Source organism: Notolepis coatsorum (assembly GCF_963971535.1).
Source record: "Notolepis coatsorum genome assembly, chromosome: 11".
Taxonomy (NCBI): Eukaryota; Metazoa; Chordata; class Actinopteri; order Aulopiformes; family Paralepididae; genus Notolepis; species Notolepis coatsorum.
Genome location: NC_140175.1, coordinates 102399055 through 102423313, shown reverse-complemented (window position 1 = coordinate 102423313; position 24259 = coordinate 102399055). Strand labels below are relative to the sequence as shown.

Here is a 24259-nt window from a genome sequence, read left to right as displayed (position 1 = left end):
AGGTGGTTCCCCGAACCACATCGGTACCAAGAGCGTCAGTAGCATCAGCAGGTTCAGCTGGACGGTATCGCTGCCAGTCCCGTTTCTTGAAAGTAGTCTGAGACTGCGGCATCACGGCCTGTACTGGAGCCGCACGCTCGGTACTCATAGCTTTAGCGTGAAGTGCAGCTGCTTCAAACTGCGTAGCTAGATTGATAGCCATGTCCAGCGTCAAACCTGGTTCAAGCAGTAGACGTTCCCTTATCTGTGGGCTAGCTACATGTTCAATCAACTGATCCCAGAGATGTTCCTCAGTTTTATTATCAAAGTCACATCTGGTAGCTAGGTCACGCAAAGCAACAACGTATTGTGCAATGCTTTCATGCAGTGCTTGTACACGCTTTCTGAACGTGTGTCGCTCGACTACTACGTTGATTCTTGGAGTAAAATGTGCATTCAACTCTGCCACCGCGTCAGCCACGGAATCACCTGTATCTGGCAATGTGTAGAAAATCCGCTGACCCTCGGTACCAAGGCAATGTAGAAGGGTAGCTCTCTTCCGAGCTTCGGACCAGCCGTTTTCAGTCGCATTTATTACCAGCATGTAATTCTTGAACATCTGGTGCCAAGTCTTGAACGGCATAGTAGGTTCTCCGGGGCAGGGTAAAAACGCCGTCGGAGAAGGCACATGTAAATTAGCCATTTCTCCTGCAGTAAAAACGTTGTTAAAAAATTCTCCGGTTCAACTTCACTCGTCGCCAATTGTTATGTTGTACGTCCGTAGTATTTTGTATGTAGGTAGAGCAGAGGTGTAGTAATAAGACTCCAGATACAGGATTACTCTTTAGCCTTTTAGTTAATCACGTCAGGTTACAGCAGGGTATCATCATACAGCATCGTGTACTCTTCTTCTGCACTTCACCTGTAGGCATAACATGGCATTCTATTAACTACGCCCCATGTGGAGACTCTTGGGAGTACAGCTTCAACATGTAATGTTAGAGGACACAACACACCCCCCACTGTTAATCATATAGTGTGCTCATCATAACAGACCGGTGTTGTCCATCCCTCCTCCAGGTGTGCTACTACAACCAGGTGACGTCCGCTGTGATGCCCTATGTGGCCGGGGACCTGGCTGGCTGGTCCAAGTCTATGGAGAACACAGCTGATGCCTGCCTCAACTTTCTTGAAAAAGATGTTATGAATGCAGTCTTCTGATACGTGCGTGCGTACACACGCACACACACAGACCTCCAGTCTACACACACAGACCTCTAGTCTACACACGCACACACACAGACCTCCAGTCTACACACACAGACCTCTAGTCTACACACGCACACACACAGACCTCCATTCTACACACACACAGACCTCGTCTACACACACACACACCTCCAGTCTACACACACAGACCTCCAGTCTACACACACACAGACCTCCAGTCTACACACACACACACACACACAGACCTCCAGTCTACACACACACAGACCTCCAGTCTACACACACACACACAGACCTCCAGTCTACACACACAGACCTCCAGTCTACACACACACACACAGACCTCCAGTCTACACACACAGACCTCCAGTCTACACACACACACACAGACCTCCAGTCTACACACACACACAGACCTCCAGTCTACACACACAGACCTCCAGTCTACACACACACACACACACACACACACACAGACCTCCAGTCTACACACACACACACACACAGACCTCCAGTCTACACACACACAGACCTCCAGTCTACACACACACATACCTCTAGTCTACACACACACACAGACATCCAGTCTACACACACACAGACCTCCAGTCTACACACACACAGACCTCCAGTCTACACACACACACAGACATCCAGTCTACACACACACACAGACCTCCAGTCTACACACACACACAGACCTCCAGTCTACACACACACACAGACCTCCAGTCTACACACACACACACACACACACACACACACAGACCTCCAGTCTGCACACACACAGACCTCCAGTCTACACACACACAGACCTCCAGTCTACACACACACACACAGACCTCCAGTCTACACACACAGACCTCCAGTCTACACACACAGACCTCCAGTCTACACACACAGACCTCCAGTCTACACACACACAGACCTCCAGTCTACACACACACAGACCTCCAGTCTACACACACAGACCTCCAGTCTGCACACACACAGACCTCCAGTCTACACACACACAGACCTCCAGTCTACACACGCACACACAGACCTCCAGTCTACACACACAGACCTCCAGTCTGCACACACACAGACCTCCAGTCTACACACACACACACCTCCAGTCTACACACACACACACAGACCTCCAGTCTACACACGCACACACACAGACCTCCAGTCTACACACACACACACAGACCTCCAGTCTACACACACAGACCTCCAGTCTACACACACACAGACCTCCAGTCTACACACACACACACAGACCTCCAGTCTACACACACAGACCTCCAGTCTACACACACACAGACCTCCAGTCTACACACACACACACAGACCTCCAGTCTACACACACAGACCTCCAGTCTACACACACACAGACATCCAGTCTACACACACACAGACCTCCAGTCTACACACACACAGACCTCCAGTCTACACACACACAGACCTCCAGTCTACACACGCACACACAGACCTCCAGTCTACACACACACACACCTCCAGTCTACACACGCACACACAGACCTCCAGTCTACACACGCACACACAGACCTCCAGTCTACACACACACAGACCTCCAGTCTACACACACACACAGACCTCCAGTCTACACACACACACAGACCTCCAGTCTTTGTTCTCCTATCAGGAACAGACGCTTTGGTGGTATTTTATATCCTGTGGGCTCAGCCACTACAACACCCCTTTTTAAAACTCTTCGGAAACAGAACTACCTCTAAGCCAGTACTCGAGTCCACATACAAGAACCTCCCCTTAGATACAATTTGGCGGGAAGACATTCCAGAACTGGACCCTGAGTTTGATCGGGGTGATGTCTGGACTAATATTACACTGGCCTCCCGTAACACCAATCATCAACAAGTACACTTTAATTATATTCATAGAACATATCTCACCCCTAGGAAATTGTGTATGATGGGTCTTTTGGCTGACTCCCTGTGCACCCTGTGGGCCACTGGCACTTACCTGCACATGTTCTGGGAATGTCCACCAGTAGCTCGATTCTGGGAAACCATAACCACTAAGCTTTCAGACATTATGTGCCCCGACAGTTCCGCTATCCGCAACAACACTACTCTTGAATGATATCGCCCAGCTGCCGGCTCCTATACAGCAAAAAATACCAATTTTAGCGGGACTTACAGCAGCCAAAAAACTGATAGCTATGAGATGGAAACAACCCGACAAACTTACAATAATTAATTGGGCTTTAACATTCTTAGATGTAATTTATTTGGAGATCTCCACAGCTCGGGTAATTGGAGTTAAAGAATCTTAACGTTAATTTGTGGGCATCGGCAGCTGGGAGTGAAATCAATTATCTAGCAGCAGAGCGAGATTGGGATGGTTGGTCCTGGGGTGGGAATGGGGGAAGAAATGTCTTCTTTAGCAATATAATTTTTCATTATTGTGATGTCTTGTTTATTGTTATTGTGTTGTCTTGTTTCATGTGGAAAAAGAGAGCAATTTAGAAAGAATGATAAAAAAACAAACAAAGGTTTTCCATGACTGAAGAATCCTGTGAAACCTATTCCATGTAGGTTTTTATCAATGGACTGTACAGTACAATTATATTATGTTTATTGACTGGTTTGAATGATTAAACAAATAGTATGCTATGTAAATGTACTGTATATATAAACAATATTTCTCTACCCTGGCGACATCTATTCCTCTGAATCATTGAGCCAAACAAACAGAAAACCAAGCTTGTGGACACAATCATTAGGAAAGGCAAGAGACTACAAACAGTATAAACAATCCTTTATTAAAAGGAAGTCCATCATACACAAAATGACATTATATAATCCATGTTTACATTAAATGATGGCGTTTCATCACAATGGCGGACACAGCTTCATTTTGGTTTACTTTCTCCAAGGGTTCACTCACAGCATCACAGAGCGTCATCCTTCTGATCAGAGGCCTTCTAGCCATTACCGTCCTGACTAACTGACATTAGCCGTTTTAGCTAGTGAATAAGGGATATGCAAGGATATTCAGTTAACCGTTTTAAATTAACCAGATAAATGGTTAATAAATCAATAAAAACGGTTAAATTGTTAATTTGCAGCGATTTTATTCTGACACCATGTTGTGTCTGTGTATTATTTAACATGATCTATTAAAGACAGAACACCGGGAGTTTGTGTATGACGTGTGTGCGTTTCTTTATTCCACCATCCTGGATCAGGTAAGCATCACATGTGACAGGTAAGTATGTATCTAGTGATGCACCGATGTGAAAATTGTGGCCGATACCGATAACCGATATTAATATTGCTGTTCTGGCCGATACCGATATTTACCGATGTCGATATCTCTGTATAGAAAACACCTTTTTTTATGATAATCAAATAAAGAGCTATTTTCCAAAAACGCTTTTTTTTTTTTTTACTTTTGTAACTTATTTTCAGAAATGACATATTTTGAAACTATCTAAGGCCAAAACATGTAAAAATAATAATAATAAAGATAATTTTTTTTTTATATCGGCCCTATCTTGATATCGGACCGATACCGATGTGTAAAAAAACTGCCATATCGGCCGATATATCGTGCATCACTATATGTATCTAACGTATCTCAGGATGTTTCACTAGCTAGGCTGCGCTAACGTTAGCTGGTTAGGACAGTAACAGTTAGAAGGCATCCGCATTACAGCCGACTGCCTCTGACTGGAAGAGCAACGCTCTCTGCAACGCCTTGAACTAGAAGATAAACGTAAATGAGGTCACGGCAGATTTATGAAAGTCCATAGATATATATAACTACATGGTGCAAGGCGGAGTCTCCAGCGTAGTTCACCGGTGGCCATCTCGTCAGCACGCCCACTCATAACATTAATGTCTATGGTGCAGCATGTACTATTGAAACAACCATAGCTTGCAACATTTTCAACCGATTTACAAACGTTATTAACGTGGCATTGATTCAGGATGCTTGGACATGTTGAAATTATTTTCATATGAAAGTCCATTATAAGTATGATAACTACATCTCTGACGTTTATGACAAACCAAACCGTTTGAAAATTGGTTGAGAATTGAGCAAGCTATGGTTATTTCAATAGTACATGCACCATAGACATGCGTGTTATGAGTGGGCGTGCTCCACCCTCGCAAGATGGCCACCATGTGGCAACGTCAGTCTCCATTGGCCAGCAGCGCGGATGAGTCATCTAGCCTTTATATATGTCTATGTGAAAGTCCGCCAGTCAAAGCAGACCAGAGTAAGGAGGTCCAACGTTCTGCCGTAATGTAACCAAATGGGAGCTCCGCCCACGATGCTATTCGGAACACAGTTTCAGCTCCTTTGACTACAGGAAGTTGCAGTAACAACATTATTCCTTTATTTACAACATGAAACAATTCCCAATTAATCGTAAAATAATTACGTATAATTTTATTTCAATTACTATATATATTTGTTTTTCCCGGTGACGGCAGAAAAACATTTGACCTCCCTAACCAGAGACACCAATCCAATCCCCAATGCCATTAGGCCATCGCGTTTGTCCAATCACTGGGAAAATGTCCGTAGATCAAGAATAAAACAGCTGTACGAACAGGCTCACACAGTCCTGGCTGGGTGTGAAGTGGCCGATCATCAGTCACCTGAAATCAATGCCTTTGTGTTCGCTGGGAGGAAGATGAACAAAAGTTACAAAAAATGGTTTGTGCGCAAACCATGAAAACAAACCACCCAGATGTTATTTGCTCCTAAACAAACCACTTGTTTCTGAATATAATGATTCAGGCCTATAGGGCAGCCGGGAGAACATCTCATCTGCCCCGTTATCGATGCCCAAACAGGGGTCAGAAGAATGAAAAGCCACAGCTGGTTAAGTCCATTGTGGGGGAAAGCGTAGCGGTCCGCCATCTTCAGAGCGCTCGGTCAGGTTAGAATACGACCACCTTGGGTTGCTTGGGCGGAGCTTTCTTCACCGGTACGTGAGCGTCCTCGTGGTCAGCGCTCATGTTATTGGACAGCCAGCCCACCGTCATGGTGTTAGCTAGAGAGACAAGAGGAACAGGACAAATGTAATCAAGTATAAACAGGACAATCAAATAAAAAATAACCCAAATCTAAATAATCAAAACCATTGTACAAGAGGAGGTAGAGAGAAAGGGCTGATTTTGAGGACTGAGAACGGGGGAGAAGGGAAAGACTCACTTAAAGCCTGGTGCTCTGGACAATCCTTCTGGAAGTGCTCCACTGAACCGCACACACGACAGCAACCTCCTGCACACACACACACACACACACGATTAGTGCAGAGTTAAAACTTGAAACTTTTTATACGGTGCAATAGTATTTACTGTGCAGATGTGTGTGAAATTTCCTATACTAGTACATACTATGCTAATATGTCTATACTACTTTGCACTCAAGACTGTAGCACCCAAGTTCAACACTGTTTGACGATCAATGTTACTTAGCTGCCAGAGTTGTGCCCTTCCTGCTGACTTGTTGTACAGAACTTGCAAGTCACTTTGGATAAAAGCGTTCAGCTAAATGACTAAAATGTGAATGTACCATCAAAAATCTCATATCATGGCATCCCTAGCACCGTCACAAGTAAATTATCAACCTGTGGGAGACGCTGAATAGGGAGGTGTAGTCTGACATCACTTTAGTTTCCCGCACGGTCCACCCGTATAGGGATTTATGATTGGGACAATTTATTATCGGCTATTGTAATAATTCTGCCTCATGAACATTGGAAAGCTTTCCATTTGTGCACAAAATGAGTTCCCTTCTATCACTAACATTATTGTTTAAGCATTTCTGGTTGAAATAAAATTATACGTAATTATTTTACGATTAATTGGGAATTGTTTCATGTTGAGCTATAGATTGTGGATGAATACACACAGAAAGGTACACCATGCCAATGTTCATGCTTTATTTGTTTTAAACGAGACGATATAGAAATGTGTCCATTGGAAATACATTGCAATTTCAAGCGAGGTGGACCGGCCGGAAACAACAATGACGTAACCACTACACCTCCCTATAGACCAGGAAGTAACCACTACACCTCCCTATAGACCAGGAAGTAACCACTACACCTCCCTATAGACCAGGAAGTAACCACTACACCTCCCTATAGACCAGGAAGTAACCACTACACCTCCCTATAGACCAGGAAGTAACCACTACACCTCCCTATAGACCAGGAAGTAACCACTACACCTCCCTATAGACCAGGAAGTAACCACTACACCTCCCTATACCAGGAAGTAACCACTACACCTCCCTATACCAGGAAGTAACCACTACACCTCCCTATGCCAGTATCTTGGTCGAGGGCAATGGCAGGAAACCTAGCATGCATGTCTTTAGTTGTGGGCGGAGGTAACCGGGAGGTATCCAGTAGGGATGTCCCGATCCGATCACGTGATCACGTGATCGGCGCCGATCACGTGCTTTTCAGAGGATCGGGATCGGGATTTATTTTTAAATAAAAATCTGCAGTCAAATTTTTTTATTTATTTTTTTTTTTAAACAAACATGACCATGTTCACGTCTTAAACTCATACGGAGGCCTTAGTTTTGGTTTTAAATTACATATAATATATCATTAATGTATTTATTGTCACACAGAGCAGAATAATTGTCCACAACAAACACATTCCCTTTAATTTACACCGTTGCAACAAACACATTCCCTTTAATTTTAGACGCTCACATCACAACAACACGTTGCGACCGAAACGTTATCCACTGACTTGAGCAGCTGCTAGAGGTTTGGAACTAAGCATTTTAAAATAGAAAGTCAAGCCAGTCCAACAGCAATTGCAATGTTTGCAAGGAGGATATTTCGCGTGGAGGAAAAACTCATGAAGCAGCAGCTGGAGGCGGAGTTTTCAGACTAACTTTTCAGATAACGGCAATTATTTGCTGTGTGACTGAGGATTATCGTCGGCGTTTCAGACCAGAATGGAGCTAATCATTACGTAAGTCAAACACTGAATGTATACTAATGTGCAAACATATATTGAAACTTTTAATATTTCTCATATGAAGCACATATGAATGTAATAACAAGAGCCGCCGCACTCGCGCCCCGGACTATAGGCAACAGATGGGCTTGTCTTGCTCCGCCAGTTTCTGACAAAAATGCGTCAAAATTGATTACTAATGTGAAATATCGGGAACGATCGGAATCGGTAGATATTTAAAATCACATGATCGGGATCGGATCGGGAGCAAAAAAAGGCGATCGGGACATCCCTAGTATCCAGAGTTCCCCGGAGGAAACCCACGCAAACACGGGGAGAAACATGCTAACTCCAAACACATGCTAACTCCACACATGAAACGTGCTGGGGTTTGAACCCCTGGACCTTCTTACTGTGAGGCAACAATGCTAACTGGGTTAAAGTTAGCTTAAAATGTGTTAAAAACTCAGAAGGGAATGTTTAGTTTACAGTTGATTTTTCTTTACTTTAAGCAATGAGAAGAAGCTTATAAGCACTTTAAAAATTGAACTGTATTTCTAAGTTTTAGCACTTAAAAACATTAAATGGACTATATCTAATTCAATTGTGGACATTTATTAATTCCCACTTATTAGACACTATTTCTGATGGTAAAATTAGCGTAAAAAGCTAAATACAGAATACTGAAATATTAAAACGGAAAAAACAGATTTCATATGGCTCTAGCTAACCCACTGCAGTACTGTGCCCGCCGTAGTGATGCACATAGTACAGTGTTACTACATAACGGACCACGACCACGAAAAGGCAATGCACACTTTTATCCTAGTTTGAGTACTTGTGTCTGGTCATGTTTGGCGTGTCATCAACCATACCTGCAGCATACAGTCCTTTAGGGTTATCCGGACAGGACCGCGACAAGTGGCCCGTCTTACCACAGATGAAGCACTTTGCGTACGGATAATCACCTGAGACGGGGAGGGAGTAGACATCACACAAGTAAGTAAGTACATTTTATTTATATAGCACCTTTCTAGATAAAGGATCACAAAGTGCTTTCCAATCAAAATAAATTAAGAGCATAAAACAACATCATTAATACATAGAACCAATTAAACACACCAACTAGAGATATAATACAAAATATGACCAAGATAAAACTAGCCAAACGCCCGTCTGAACAGTAGCGTTTTTTTTTTTTAGCACAACAGACATTGACCCTTTCACTGCCGCACTACCACACGGTTATAACCCTTTCACTGCGACAATACGGAAGGTTAACCCTTTACTATCACACTACAGACGGTTACCGTCTGTAGTGTGATAGTAAAGGGTTAACCTTCTGTAGTGTGGTAGTGAAAGGGTTAAAGCAGCTGGTTTTTGCCATTTACATACGCGGTTGTTAAAATGGGTTCTTTGCCCAAAATGCCCGCTGGCTTCTCCGTGTCCTCCTCACCGACAGCAGGGTCTACTTTAGCTCTGCACCTCTGGATCTCGTGTTCGGTTGAACCACAACGGTAGCAGATCTCTCTGCCCATCTCCTCGTCTCCGTCGGCGTCTGGACAGTCTGCCAAGCCGTGGCCTGGCTTCCTGCAGTTAAAGCAAAGCTAGAGGGAGAGGGGGTAGCAGGAGAGATTGATTGAACATTTTATTAACAGATTGCAGAATGGGTACAATACAGTACGGCTCAATACACACAATTGTTAAGGGGATGCAGAGTAGACCAGAGAAAGACTTTCGTCTTGTTTACATCAGGGTCCCCCATTTTCAATTCATCATAACATATATGACATACAGGTAGACAGTACTGCTACATCTATACATTTATGACATACCAGATCTACAAATATACAGTACTGTTTATGGGTACAAAAGGAGTCTAAAAAGAGAGTATATACATTTGAGGGGGAATAAACTGTACACTGGAAGAGGTTGGGTAGGTGGTTGGGTGGGAAACTGTACATTGGAGGTTGGGTGAGGAATGAGGAGAACGATGAGAGTAAGATAGAGATAGATAGTTTATTGCCATTTCAACACATGGTTGACTGGGATTTGTCTCATGCAATGCTCATTACATCATAAAACAGTGCGGGGGAAAAAACATACAGTATAAAAACATACAATATAAAAACCTACAAGTCAAGAATACATACAATGCAATCCCTGAAGTAGAAGTATTTCACAAACAACAAGAAATAAAATGCTACAATGCATAAAAGAGCTCAGTGCTCCGTTTAAAGTGCATATTGCCTCAAAGTGCCTGTAGGCTATTAAGTGCTAGCCCTTATGGTACAAAGTGCCTGTGCATTAGGACTTGAGTTCAGGTGACGGACAACCTCGGGATATGTGCTGTTCTTAAAAACAAGATGTCCTACACCTGAGACTTTGAAGTCTTCTACCAGAGGGAAGGGGGTTAAAGAGGTAGTAAGCAGGGTGAGGGGGGTCACCGATCACCTTCTCCCCAGTTTCCGCCTGATGTGTGTGGCATATATGGAGGCCACTGTAGAAGGAAGATCACAGCCAATGATTTTTGACACCGTGCGTACAGTTCTCTCTAGCTGTCCCCTATCATTGGACGGTGGTGTTTCCGTACCACACCATCACTGAGGAGGTGAGGACCCTCTCCACAGTGGCTCTGTAGAAGTCGAGCATCGCCTCCCTGGACACACCACACTTTTTAAGTTGGCGCAGGGAGTAGAGCCTCTGGTGGGCCTTGCTGATTATGTGGCTGGTGTTAACTTCCCATTTTAAATTATCTACTCTCTGTCTCCACCTGCTGGCCATTTGTGAACAGAGAGGAGAGGAGCACAAGGTTCCTAATCAAATTCATTGTGTTATTAATGCTCATATCCCTCAACATGACCCTGAAGTCCATACCTGGGCACATATGTTGAATTATAGCTGGATAGCTTTGGATGTCCCAGGTCTTGTTTTGACAAGCTGCAACCATCACTGTTGACTTATGTAATAATCGGAAACTTTGGTATTTCGGATTGTTATTCAGTCAAAGATAACTTCATCCATGATTTCTAAATCAGCGATGCGATTTGGGTCTGGCCTCACGAGAGGACGTCAGAGGAGGTGGCTAGATGCAAGCAAACCCGACATTAAAGACTTGTATTGCCTGGGGGAAGAGGGGGCTTTATTTGACATTTCCCAAATCGTTTTGGACATTTTCAACAACCTTTCCTCACCTGAAAAACACTTTTCCAGGTTTCCCCCGTGACTAGTAAGAACTAGGGATGCACGATATTGATTTTTTGACACCGATACCAATAACTTTATGCTCCTCAAGCCGATAACCGATATTTATTGTATTATAATATTTTTTTTAACTGTATATATATATATTTTTTTTTTTTATCAATTTTTTTTTTGGGTATTTATAAGCTCCGACGTCATCGGTACTGCTATCGGTACTCGAGAAATAGTTGGTCAGGAGTTTTTTTTTTTAGGAATTTAAACGTTGCAAACTAATCTTGTTGGCAGTTGTCTATTATCTCTCCTGCCTGTGTCTCTGCCTGCTGTGCTCTCCTCTCTTCCCCTCCCTCCCACACACACACACACACACACAGACACGGGTGCTGCGCTGCCACAGACAGCTCTGCTCTCATAATGGACAGAACGAAATGTTCAAAAGTCTGGGTCTATTTTACTAAAGTCGATGCTGACAACGCTCGTTGCCACAAGTGCAACAAGACATTTGCCAGTAATGTATAAGCGCTGGTACTTGTCAATGTGGCTGGCGGGGAGATAACGTTAGCTCCGAGTAGAGTAATGGCTGACAATCCGGAGGTAAATAAACGAACGAGAGCTTCTGATTGGTGGTAAGAAGAAGAGGTGGGTGCAAGCCGTGGAACGTAATTGGCAGATCGACCGTCTGTCTCCGAATGTAACGTGACTACGTCACAGCCAAGAAGGGGAGCGCTGGATTTGTGAAAAACTCCCTGTTCCTAAACCACACGCTATCAGTTTTACCACAGTACTGGCAAAACGGGAGGAGGCTATAATAAAAACAAGCGCCCTTCATCCAAATCCACCCACACCGGATTTCTTTTAACCAAAAAATGTATTATATGTTATCGGAGCTATCAATAACGTTATCGAGTTTATCGGGATGACGTCATAATTGCTGATATCGGCCCGATAATTATCATGCATCCCTAGTAAGAACCCTGCAAGACACCAATCATCCGAAATGACTTGAGTATTTTATCACTCACCATGTGGTCCTTCTTATTGGTCTGTCTCTTTATCCTCCTGTCCTCCCTCCTCTGGTCTTTCTTCAGAGCGGTCTCCACCTCCTCCCTGAGTTCCCCCTCTCCTCCCCTCCCTCCTCCACTGCCTCTGGGTAACTTCTGTCCACTCTGCTGGAGGTATGCCAGAAATCCATTGACATCCACATTGTTGCCGTAGTCCTTTTTCCTGCGGTAGTCTGCAGGCTGGGTTCTCCTCAAAGGGTCCCCTCCTGCCCCTCCTCTCCCCCGGCCCTGTGGTCGGGCACCAGAGGAGCCTGGACGTCCTCGGTCCCCTCCTCCTCCTCCCCGGCCACCACCACCACCTCCTCCTGCTGCTGCAGCTCCTCTTAGCTGACTCCAGGGAGTGGCGTCTGCAGGTTTGTGTTTATGGACGTTGTTGGCTCTGGCCCACCTCGTCATGGCTGCACTCAAGCTACAAGAGAGGAGAATAGGTCTGATCATCGATTGCAATATTGTAACTTTTCACCATATAACGTTATAACATATTAACTGGTAATATGCCAAACGTATTTTCGTTGTACTGTACAGTTGTGCTGTATAATGACAATACATTTAGATGAATGAATAAAAACTTTATTTAACAGATTGCAGAATGGGTACAATACAGTACGGCTCAATACACACAATTGTTAATCGTTTACATCAGGGTCCCCCATTTTCAATTCATAATGACATTTGTGACATACACAACATACATGACATTTAATACATTGATTGATTGATAACTTTATTAACAGATTGCAGAATGGGTACAGTACAATTGTTAAGGGGATGCAGACCAGAGAAAGACTTTCGTCTTGTTTACATCAGAGTCCCCCATTTTCAATATCATATTCATCAAATACATACAGATAGACAGTACTGTTACATTTGTGACATATATGATATGCAAATATACAGTACTGTTACCCATAGATCCTGACAGAGTATATACATATGATGGGGAGGAGACTGTACATTAGGACTCTAGGAGGGGGTGGGTGGGTGGGTGAAAATGAAAATATATACGGATCTAATCTACTATGGCATAACCATTGACATGTTCGAGATAGATAATTAGCCAACTTGGAAACAATGACAGGCGTTAGGTTTAGTTTAGATCGACTGTTGACGTTAAATGCAGCAATATGACGTTAATAATAATAATAAACGTTACAATGAACGAGGAGCCAACAGACTGCAGCTGGTGAGCAGCTACAGTGAAGACACGTCGGTGTGGCACAGCAGCCTGCAACAGGCTTCCATCGAACCCCGAGAATAAGACTATAACCTAACATACGCTATATATTCAATACATTCAACATCAGTAACGTGGTTTTACTGAGGCTGTGGTTTAATGCCGTTGATTTCTGACAATATTACTCACGTGAGTTGAGCTAATCCGACTGCATGTGTTTTTGTTTACCTCGGAAGTAATTGTGACATCGTCATGTACCCCTCCGACTGACTGCGTTAGCTAGCTATACTGCCCCCTACTGGTCCGGCTGACACGGTATCATTTATTTGATTTTATTAATATTTTATTCTACTAATTCAACAGCATGCTGGGCCTAATCAGAATGGTATCAATGATCTTGTAAATATTTTGGTGTAATTGCTTGCATTTGACACACGGCATACATGACCTTTGCTTATCATAGATGGATATTTGCAACTTGAATGCCAGAAGGAACAACTTGAGCCTAAGTCAGGCCTTTATTGGGGGTGTTGTGTTGCAGGCAGGATAGTTCTTGCAATCTCTGTGTTGCCATCTGATGTTGTAGGAGGACAGGAAAGCGCGGCTGACAGCGTGACCATCTTTCACACAGTGTCACACTTTCAGGACCATGGGCACATGACACAGGACTCCGCCCCCTCCCCAGAATACACAAGAGAGGTGTCCACAGGTGTTTGTACTGATCAGCACTAATGACTGTTGAGCTCAGAAGGAGATTCTTTGAGCAAACACGTCACCAGCTTGCTGCAAGTTCCCGTCTAACCTCTGTGGTCATGTTTCAGATGCTCTGTCTTGCCCTTGTTTTCATCAAAGACGGTGAGCAAATTATAACTATTTAGATGGCTTGTTTGGTTTGTTCCTTTTGAGACATTTAAGGATCTAGAAACATTAACCCTCTCACTACCACACTACATACGGTTAAAGTTGTGGTAGTGAAAGGGTTAACCTTCTGTAGTGTGGTAGTGAAAGGGTTAACCCTTTGTCATGTGGTAGTGAAAGGGTTAACCTTCTGTATTATCACAGTGAAAGAGTTAACCCTTTGAACATTTGAATTTTTTGTTAACAGTGAACTGCAGTCCTATACATGGAACTTATACAGGTGCAGTACTCTTACTATCCAACTATCAAACAGCAGGTTCTGAATTTGTGATGTGATCGTTTTGACACTTAAACCTGTTCCACCATGTCCAGAAATAAATGAGAACTGGATTGACAGGACCCTGCAATACATGAAGTCCAACCCAGAGACTTTAGAAGGTACAACTTTGCCATATCAGACCTCTGACCATTGCTGTTTTTATGTTTTCATAATGGATATTATTGGCCCATCTATCCTCTTGAGAGACAAGCCAACACTGTATGTTAATGATCTCGTCTGTCCACAGAGCTGATGAATGATGAGATTGCCGTTTCGGAGGGGGATGTAATCTTACCTGTGAGTTTGTTAAAGGAGCACGTCAACATTACCGCAAATGCGCTTGCAGACGAGAAGATGGATACCAATTTCCTCTGTGTTCAGTAGAAAGCTATCTGTCTGAAAGCTGCACATGCACTATAGGCGAGGACCACTAGCCTAACGCACCTGTCCCGGAGTCTTAAGCTAAGATGGTGGTCGGTGTCCTCTGCCATTACCTTGCAGCCGGACAGCTTTCTACTGAACGCACGGGAGAGAAAATTGGTATCCATCTTCTTGTCTGACTCTTATTTAATGCATTCAAATCTGCATAAATAGCCTATTATTAGTGATGCACCGATGTGAAAATTGTGGCCGATACCCGGCGATAACCGATATTAATATTGCTGTTCTGGCCGATACCGATATTTACCGATGTCAATATCTCTGTATAGAAAACACTTTTTTATGATAATCAAAACATGTAAAAAGAAAAAAGATTAAATTTTTTATTTTTTTATCTGCCTTATCTTGATATCGGACCGATACCGATGTGTAAAAAAACTGCCATATCGGCTGATATTATATCGGCGGCCGATATCGTGCATCACTATCTATTATGTAAACGGTGAGCAAATTCAAGACTGGTATACTTGAATATGTTCATGTATGTGTGCTCTCGTGTGCATTCCTGTAAACACCTGTTGTCTCTAGGATGACAGGAATCAAGTGGGTCAACCATGGCCTAAAGTCAACGGAACCGTCCATCTGCCTTACCTCATCAGCCCAGATATAGGTGAGCTGGTGTGTCTGCGTGGTGTGTAATGTATGGAGAGAAATTCTGCAATGGACAGTTTTGACTTCCTGCATCTCTTTGTCTGCATTTCTCAGCCGACATGACGGATGTCATTGAGCTCGCTCTGTCATGGCTGATGGATCACACCTGTCTGTCCTTCGAGAAGCGGACCACTGAAAATGACTACATACATTTTGTATTGGGCTCGGGGTGAGGACCGGATTCTGAATATTACGTTGGGAATGTTGTGTTGAGTGTCACTTGAGTAATGCTGAGAATCTAATCCCCATGAACGTGTTCCAAATGGATAAATTAAGATGATTAATCACTTAATTAAGTGTTATCTGTTTTTCCTGTACAATACCTTCCTCATGACACTTTTCATGAAGTAATCCGAATATGAGGAGACATTTTGTGTGCCATATGGGAATACAAACCTACTTAAATCACCATTTGTATTGAAAAAAAAAGGTGTGTATATATATATAACCTTTGTACTCTCCTTTACTATTATGCACTCTGCTAGTCCATAATGGTAAAGGTTCCCGGTTCGATTCCAGCTCCTCTCGGAAGTGTCCTTGAGCAAGACACTTGACTGCTCCCGATGAGTGGTTTGCCACCTTGCATGGTCGCCTCCGCCGTCTGTGTGTGAATGGATGAATGTGAGGAACAAAAAAGTGTAAAGCGCCTTGGATGAGAGCGCTATATAAATGCACCATTTACTAGGGAATCCACCTTGCCCATATTACTACCTTCTATGCTAATACAGTATGCACTCAAGTCTGTAGCGCTCAAATCCGACACTGTTTGACGAACAATGTTGCTTAGCTGCCAGAGTTGTACCCTTCCTGCTGAGCTGTTGTACAGAACTTTTAAGTCTCTTTGGATAACGTCCGCTAAATGATTAAACGTAAATTGGACCCCTTCAGATCATCGTAGGCTAAATGAGATGACTCCCGATTCGGTTCCACATCCTTACTGACCTCGATGTTTTTCTTCAAAACCTTCGTAGTGAGTGTTCACCACTGATGATCCTTAATCTTCCTTCATAGCTGTGCTTCATATTTGGGCTCCATTGGTGGAACCCAAAGTTTGTATGTGGCCCAGAGCTGCACGGTTGGAAATGTCTGTCACGAGGTTCTTCACGCTCTGGGCTTCCAGCATGAGCACACGCGGGAGGATCGTGATGACTACATCAAGGTCGTTGAGAACAACATCATGGACGGTACGGAGTGTGCTTGTGTCTTAACTATGATGTGACGTACTGTCCACACCGCCCTATTATCTGTAGGGCTGTACCGAATGTCATTTTTTTTTTACATTCGAAGCTTCTATTGAAGTATTCGAACGAAGCTTTGAATGTCTGTCGTCATATTTTATGACGTAATATTTTTTTTTATATATCCTCAAACTAAATCCTCAATTTGAATAAAGTGATTCATCTGATTAAATTAGTCTTTAAAACAATTTTTTTACTTTCTTTAATGAATATCACTCGTCAGTTTCGTCAACATAAATAATCCAATAAGGGCACGGTTGGTACGAAAGTGATGGTGACGTCTTGATTAGATGGAGTGCCAAGTGGATGCAGATAGGCTACATCATTTATGATTTATTTAAATTTTTATACTATAATTGTATAATATTAGTGTACATCTGCAACTGTGAAGAAAAACCCCATTGGTTTAAACGGCATGAATAGACTAATAAGAAACAAATATATAAATGTTTTATTCGGTACAGGGCCCGGCATATAATGGTATTGGAAATTAAGAGTTGGACAATATCGGTAAAAAAGCCAATATCGAACATCCCTACACTTATCCATTGCTTTTATTTAGTCAATTCTCTGCTCATTTTATGGCCATCTATAATTATGCCAATTTTATGCTCTTTATGTCTACATTAGTGCTGTGAAGCACTTTGAGCTGCAGTTCTTGTATAAAAGGTTCTATACAAAAAGTCTTAATTATTTCATTACTTGCGACAGGAACAATGAAGAACTTCTACAAAGCGGAAGGAAAAACCTTTGGCATTCCCTATCAACAGCGTTCTATCATGCACTACGGGAGGTAAAGCATCGTCTTAAGAACATTGATTGTTTTTGTGTTCTTAGTGAAATGTGAGCGTGTTCATGTGTCTTCATGTCAGGGGATATTTCTCCACAAATGGATTGCCTACCATCGTGGCCGCGGAACCCGACAGTCAAATGGGACAGAGGAACTATATGACGCCAAAAGACACAGAACGGGTCAGACGCCTCTACGAATGCGGTATGTACAGTATATGTATGTATGTGTCTAAAGGCCGAGGCCATTTATCGATAAGTCAAGTGGCATCACTTATAGATTTTTTTTTTTAGTGCCGTCAGGCGATTACATTTTTTTTATCTAATTAATTACAGGATTTGTAAGTAATTAATCTAATCACATTTTAATCGCATAACCATTTTAGGCTTGATTTTATATTCTATAATCTCATTTCAAATTGCATGTGTCCGGATGGCAGAATTCAGTACTGCATCTACAAAACCTTCTGTTTAATCATCTTCCCTTTATTCATTGGCTTAGATTTTTCAGGTCTGGTAAATTTTAGCATGGTGTTATTCAGTAAAATATATAATTGGTATTCACTCATTTGGTTCATTACAATTTACTCAAGCCTAGTAACAGACACAGTATTTCTGACACTGGGAATACATTCCCTGAGATCCATAGATGTCCCTAGAATCTGATACCAAGAACATGCAAATGGTCCATTAAAAAAAAGAAAAGTCTGTAAATGTTTATTCTACGTTCTTATGGAATGAATGAGAGAATTCTTTTTTTTATATATTTTTTGATTGATTGATTAATTAATACATTTTCATAATGCGATAATTAGCTGTGTAATTAATTAATCTTAACTCGATAAACTGACAGCCCTAATTTAAATCTTTTTTATTTTGTTAAAACATCCCCATTTCATGTCAATTCATTTGAATTGCAACTCTAAACTGTGCATTCAATATGCAGTGCACTCCTCCATCACATCCAGAGACCACTGACTATAAAATGAGAAGGATCACTGTGGTAGTTTTGAATGGGGAAATCGGTAACACTAAAGATGGCGGCAACGACAAAGAATTTAAACTTAATTTATTTTGATTTTTTAAGATAAATTTTTTGGTGTTATCGCTTTATTTCTACTGGGCAGTCCAGTAGGGAGAGACAGAGGAGGAATGGGAGACATTCGGCAAATAACGACGGGTTCGGGAGTCGAACCCGGGTCGGTCGCGGCTGAGCGCGCTGTGGTTCGCCACTGGCTCGCCCCACATACATTTGTTTAAATAAACGTAAAAAAAAAAAATGAAATGCCAATAAAAATATCGTCGATAATTTTGTCCCGATTTGATCGATTCTTCCAAAATGGCATATGGTGTCGTCCACCGTCTCCTTGTTTAGTAACTATTAATGCTGTGTTCACGTCGTATAGTAGTAGAAAGGACTTGTCGGGCTGCAGTAACCAGTCCAAAGAGTTGCCTCAAACCCTGACCCCTCCGCTCACCAGCACCACGTGAACACAAACCCTGAACCCTCCGCTCAGCAGCACCACGTGAACACAAACCCTGAACCCTCCGCTCAGCAGCACCACGTGAACACAAACCCTGAACCAGGGGTGTGAAGTACTTGAGTAACTGTACTTTGTTACAATACCTAAGTAGTGTACTGAAAATTGTGTTGCTATCCAAATATGTATGGCCCTGACTGTATAAGAGTCATCACATCACTGTGTAGTCTACTGTACCTGACTCTGAACGGTGTGCACAAAGGTTTAATCCCCACCGTATGTCCCTCGCCACCTCTCTTCCTACCAGATGATGAAGATGATGAAGACTAGACTACGGACGGTGGAAATGGGAAGACGATGCAGCTGGAAACGATGGAGTTGTCTGATGATGTTTTCCTGCAGCAGCAGCCTTGGACTCTAAACACCGACACCATGTCAGGAAGAAGCCTCTTTGATGCCAGACAGAACTCAGACAGACCTCCAGTTTCCCCCAATAATTCCTGTATATAGAAGAGGGCTTTCCCCTCTAAAGCCACACAGACATACGATCTGGTTCGCCACTGTGATGTCATGCAGACCATAAATAATTGGACATTGACAAAATGTTCAAGATTTTGGCTCTGTACACCACCACCACAATGGACTTGAAATGAAACAATCACTGTGATGTCATTCAGGCCAGACAACCGTACGATCAAGATCAGGATCACCTCTCTTGATACCAGGAACGCACGCCTGGTCACAAGTAGATGGAGTTGCTACCCTTTTAACCATTGCTGGCACTCGTCTCCCATGATGCAGCAGTCTCTAGGTGCCACTAGAGGTCGCCATCACACCAGGAGGGAGTGAAGGCGACCATTGGTGAACAACCCCATTCACACTGGCTTTACTATAGAGCTCGGAGTACATTAAATGAGTGACCTTATCGTTGCTCTTTTGTCTGCACCGTGACATTTGAATGCTTTTTTCTGTGTCCCGTTATGATGGCAGGTGTGGCATTTCACGAACGCCTGTCAGTCACTGGCGGCTGTCGATGGGCTACACATGCAAATGGATAAATGATGACCACTGTTCTTTTAATAAACATGCTGTGGATAAATACCTTCTCACGTGAATTAATTTTTTTATTGAATAATAAAAGCTAATCTTTGAGGATTCAAATTACTTTTCAAAAGCTGTAATTCATAGTTGGAATAGATGTGTGATTTTACACAATTTCAACAATCTTTGTGTTCTGTGTCACTCTGACTGGATAGGATGAGCAGATGGATGTCAATGTCAACCTTGATAAGACAACAATGGTTTCCATCGCTGCAGTGCCTAGTCATCTATTGAATCATTATGTAGGGGAGGGAAGCTTCCAATGTGTTCTAAAAATGTTCCTTCATACCTGACGGACCACGGTCTAGCGAGTCCTCCTCTGCTGTCAAGTGTGATATCGCATCGTGTCACTGTTGAAACGGCCTGACTAATCAGTTTCAATTCAACCCGCGACAGCTGTACACTCCGTTTAGGACACGGGTAAAAATCAATTCAAAGGATGTGTTCAAGTCGAGGGCAAGGTCAGCCGTTTCATGACATTCAAAAGTAGTATGTTAAATATAGGCTTCCTGGGAGTTGTTGCTCTTTTTTGGTTTAAACTGTGATTAGTGTCCGGATGGAAAATACAAGGACTGACTGAAATGTGTTATCACCAATTGATAACACAATAGTGATTCTACCTTTTTAACCAGTTCATTAGTGCGTTTACATATTTGCTTTTCTCTGCTGTTCTAAACACTGGTGTCTGGTAGGACACATTCCTGGGGGAATCATCCGGCTCACAGGAAGTGATGTGTTTTACGTCAACAGCAGCAACTCTGCACTTAGTTTGGAATTAACCTCGTTCCCAGTTTTATCTCCTCTGTGAGATAAAGCCTGGTAAAGAACTACGGCCGAAAGTGTCTATGGGGGTAGAATTTCCGGTGTATAGCCTACTGTGTACTTCCCCTGGAAGCTGCCTCCGAACGGACTAAACTTTTCCCGAATCCTGTCGGCAAACAAGCTAGAACGTCCCGGTCATGTAGTAAATTCTTCAGGCAAAGCCGTTGCAGTGGCTTAAATGAGGAAATATTGTGCACTTCGCACATTTCTATAATTGTTTTGTCGAAACCGGAAAGCCTGTAGCCGGTACTTCCTGTAGTACTTCCGTTTAGACATTTTAGGAGGCATATCTTTACCAGCCTAGTTTGGAATGAATCGGAAGCTCGATTCAGTATAGTTTGCATGAATTGTCAAGACGGAAGTCAATTCAGTGCAAAGGGACAAGAATGACCTTATCGCCAATAGATGTCGCCATAATTGTACACATATATATATATTATGACTTATATCTTTCTCCACGTCACCTCCTGCTGAAATGAGCGTGGAGGAGAGGCTTCTCCAGACCCCACCTGTCATCACACTTTAACCCATTCACTACCTTCACTGTACAATACATAAGGTTAACCCTTTCACTGCCACACGACAGCATGTTAACCCTTTCACTACCACCTGTAGTGTGATAGTGAAAGGTTAACCGTCTGTCGTGTGGCAGTGAAAGGGTTAAACATGTCAGTGACACGCTGTTGACGCCTCTTTAGAGTCCCATCTTCCCGGCCCGTGGCTGAAACTTGAGATGTATGGAGAGACTTTAAAGGGGGACACCACCCGAGTTAAACATTTATAATAGGTTGTTTCCGTGCAGCCTAAGATGGTTCAATCAATATTTGTGAACGTGAGCTATACTCTCCCGAAAAGCTGTGTCCCTCAATGAGTGTAATACCAGCATTCAACTGTATGCGCCACAGCGGTTTCTATCATCATCATCATCATCACCACCCACGCTATGCATAAAATATATAGGTCCGCGGAGGAGGCCGTGCAAACTGCAATGGAATATGGGGCATCTCTCTCTCTGTCCCTAATATTTTGATTCTATCCTGACATTTTTCAGTTGGAAGGGCAGTCTATATGCGTAACGGCATTTTTTCCAAAAATGGCACTTTTTTTATGAGGCTCAAAAAGGCAGGTGCTCTATGTGTGCACGTGCGGCGTGCCTGATTGTATAATTATTAGCGGCTCGGTTCTGAAACGGAACATGTACCTATGAGAACATTCCCCCGGCTGCTCTGTGTCAACTATACAATTGTATGGCGACTGTCCAAACATTTATGTAGTCACCGAGAGACTAAATCGGGGAAATGATTATACCTGCCAAACGCACTGCTTGTCATGAAATCACTGCTCCAGGATACTGCGTTTGGTTACTTTATCGCAGTTAAAACAGTTCATACAGTAGCATCATTATAAAGTGAATCATGGCTTGATTTACTATTGTGTAGCGTGCGGTCAGCTGACTTTTACTACCACTACTACACACCACGTCACGTGACCCCTTTGTGAATGGCGTAACCATAACAACCCATGTTGTTGTCTATATACCTGTCACCAACAACAACAATCTTTCCCCATTTATTGTCTAGAGCAGCTTCAGACTTTATACTTGAGGACATTTGCTTTCAGCACTGTATAGTTTTTGGATTTGGGAGAGAGTTGTTCATTAAACATTTCTCTACCGCCCAAGACCAGAGGAACAATGTGTATCAATTCTGAAATTTGGGGCGTAGTTCCCCTTTAACCCTTTCACAACCACACTACCAAATGGTTAACCCTTTCACTGCAACAATACAGAAGGTTAACCAGAGGCGGATTTAGGATTGTAGGAGATCCGGGGCTTAGCCCAGATAGGTGCCCGCGTTAGCGGGCACGGATTTCTTTTACTTCGACACCACAATTTTTTACTTATACCACCACCTTGAAAGTGTTAATATGCGTCTTTGTTATAATAGTGCAGTGCAATAAAATTGTTAGTAAAATAGAATAAAATAATGCAATAGTGCATTGCAATAAAATAGTTATCATCGTATTTTTTCGGGAGGCCGGTAAGGAGTGCATTACAGTAGTCGAGTCGGCTTGAGATAAAGGCATGGATCTGGTTTTCAGCGTCCTTTTGATTTATAAATGGCCGTACTTTAGCTGTTTCTAAGGTGGAAGAATTATGTTTTTGTCAACTTGTTGATTGTGATTTAAAGCTTAGGTCTGAGTCTACCATAACAACAAGACTTAACTCACTCAAATACAGTTAGCAGCTGGATAGACTACAGATGGAAATTAGCTTCTGCTAAATCTGGTGCAAACATATTTTCATGTAACAATGATGAATTGTAAATAGATTCGGGGCTTTTCAGAAAATATTCGGGGCTTGAGCCCAAGTAGCCACCCCCTAGCCCCGCCCCTGAGGTTAACCCTTTCACTACCACAGACGGTTAGTGTGGTAGTGAAAGGGTTAACCTGCTGTAGTGTGGTAGTGAAATGGTTAACATTTCTCTGCCACGCTTATATCCATCAATGTTTGATCTCTGCCACCACTTTAAGTCTATGGAGATGTTCACCTTCTTTGCAGGGCTATAACTTTTTAAATTATGTTCAGGGTATATAGTCTTCTTTTGTCCAAACTCAAAAAAGCATACTGGATGTTTGATCACAGTGGCTACTTTGTTTAGTTAGTTCAGCTTTTTCTGTGTAGCAGCCTCACAAAGGTATAGTCCTCAAATATTTACAAAACAAAAATCATGTATTTCCTTTCCCCACTCATAGCAAGCATATCCCCCAGAAAAATGAAAAGTGTAAGTCTATAATATGAATGAATGAATGAATGAATGAATGAATGAATGAATGAATGAATGAATGAATGAATGAATTGCAGAATGGGTACAATACAGTACGGCTCAATACACACAATTGTTAAAGGGATGCAGACCAGAGAAAGACGTTTGTCTTGTTTAC

General features: G+C 42.7%; 3 protein-coding genes across 3 annotated transcripts in view; 2 read left to right on the top strand and 1 right to left on the bottom strand.

Moving 5' to 3' along the window:
- Positions 1-1499, top strand: part of acot12 (acyl-CoA thioesterase 12) — a 31026-nt gene extending 29527 nt beyond the window's left edge. Inside the window, exon 13 of the mRNA XM_084325029.1 lies at positions 1060-1499. Within this exon, the coding sequence (XP_084181155.1) occupies positions 1060-1200 (141 nt within the window). The 3' untranslated portion in view covers positions 1201-1499. The remainder of the gene's footprint in view (positions 1-1059) is intronic.
- Positions 1500-3979: 2480 nt separating this feature from the next.
- zcchc9 (zinc finger, CCHC domain containing 9) lies at positions 3980-12838 on the bottom strand (the record flags this gene model as incomplete). Its single annotated transcript, XM_084324741.1, has 5 exons — positions 3980-6247; positions 6409-6477; positions 9056-9148; positions 9637-9787; positions 12404-12838. 5 exons carry the CDS (start codon positions 12836-12838, stop codon positions 6135-6137), a joined length of 861 nt encoding a protein of 286 aa, XP_084180867.1. The 3' UTR covers positions 3980-6134.
- A 2422-nt stretch (positions 12839-15260) lies between these two features.
- On the top strand, positions 15261-19507 carry LOC311237221 (astacin-like metalloprotease toxin 5; the record flags this gene model as incomplete). The annotated part of the gene is made up of 6 exons (XM_084325028.1): positions 15261-15266; positions 15763-15844; positions 15940-16054; positions 16897-17076; positions 17996-18095; positions 19394-19507. The coding sequence occupies 6 exons, from the start codon at positions 15261-15263 to the stop codon at positions 19505-19507; spliced, it is 597 nt and encodes a 198-aa protein (XP_084181154.1).
- Positions 19508-24259: the final 4752 nt, after the last annotated feature.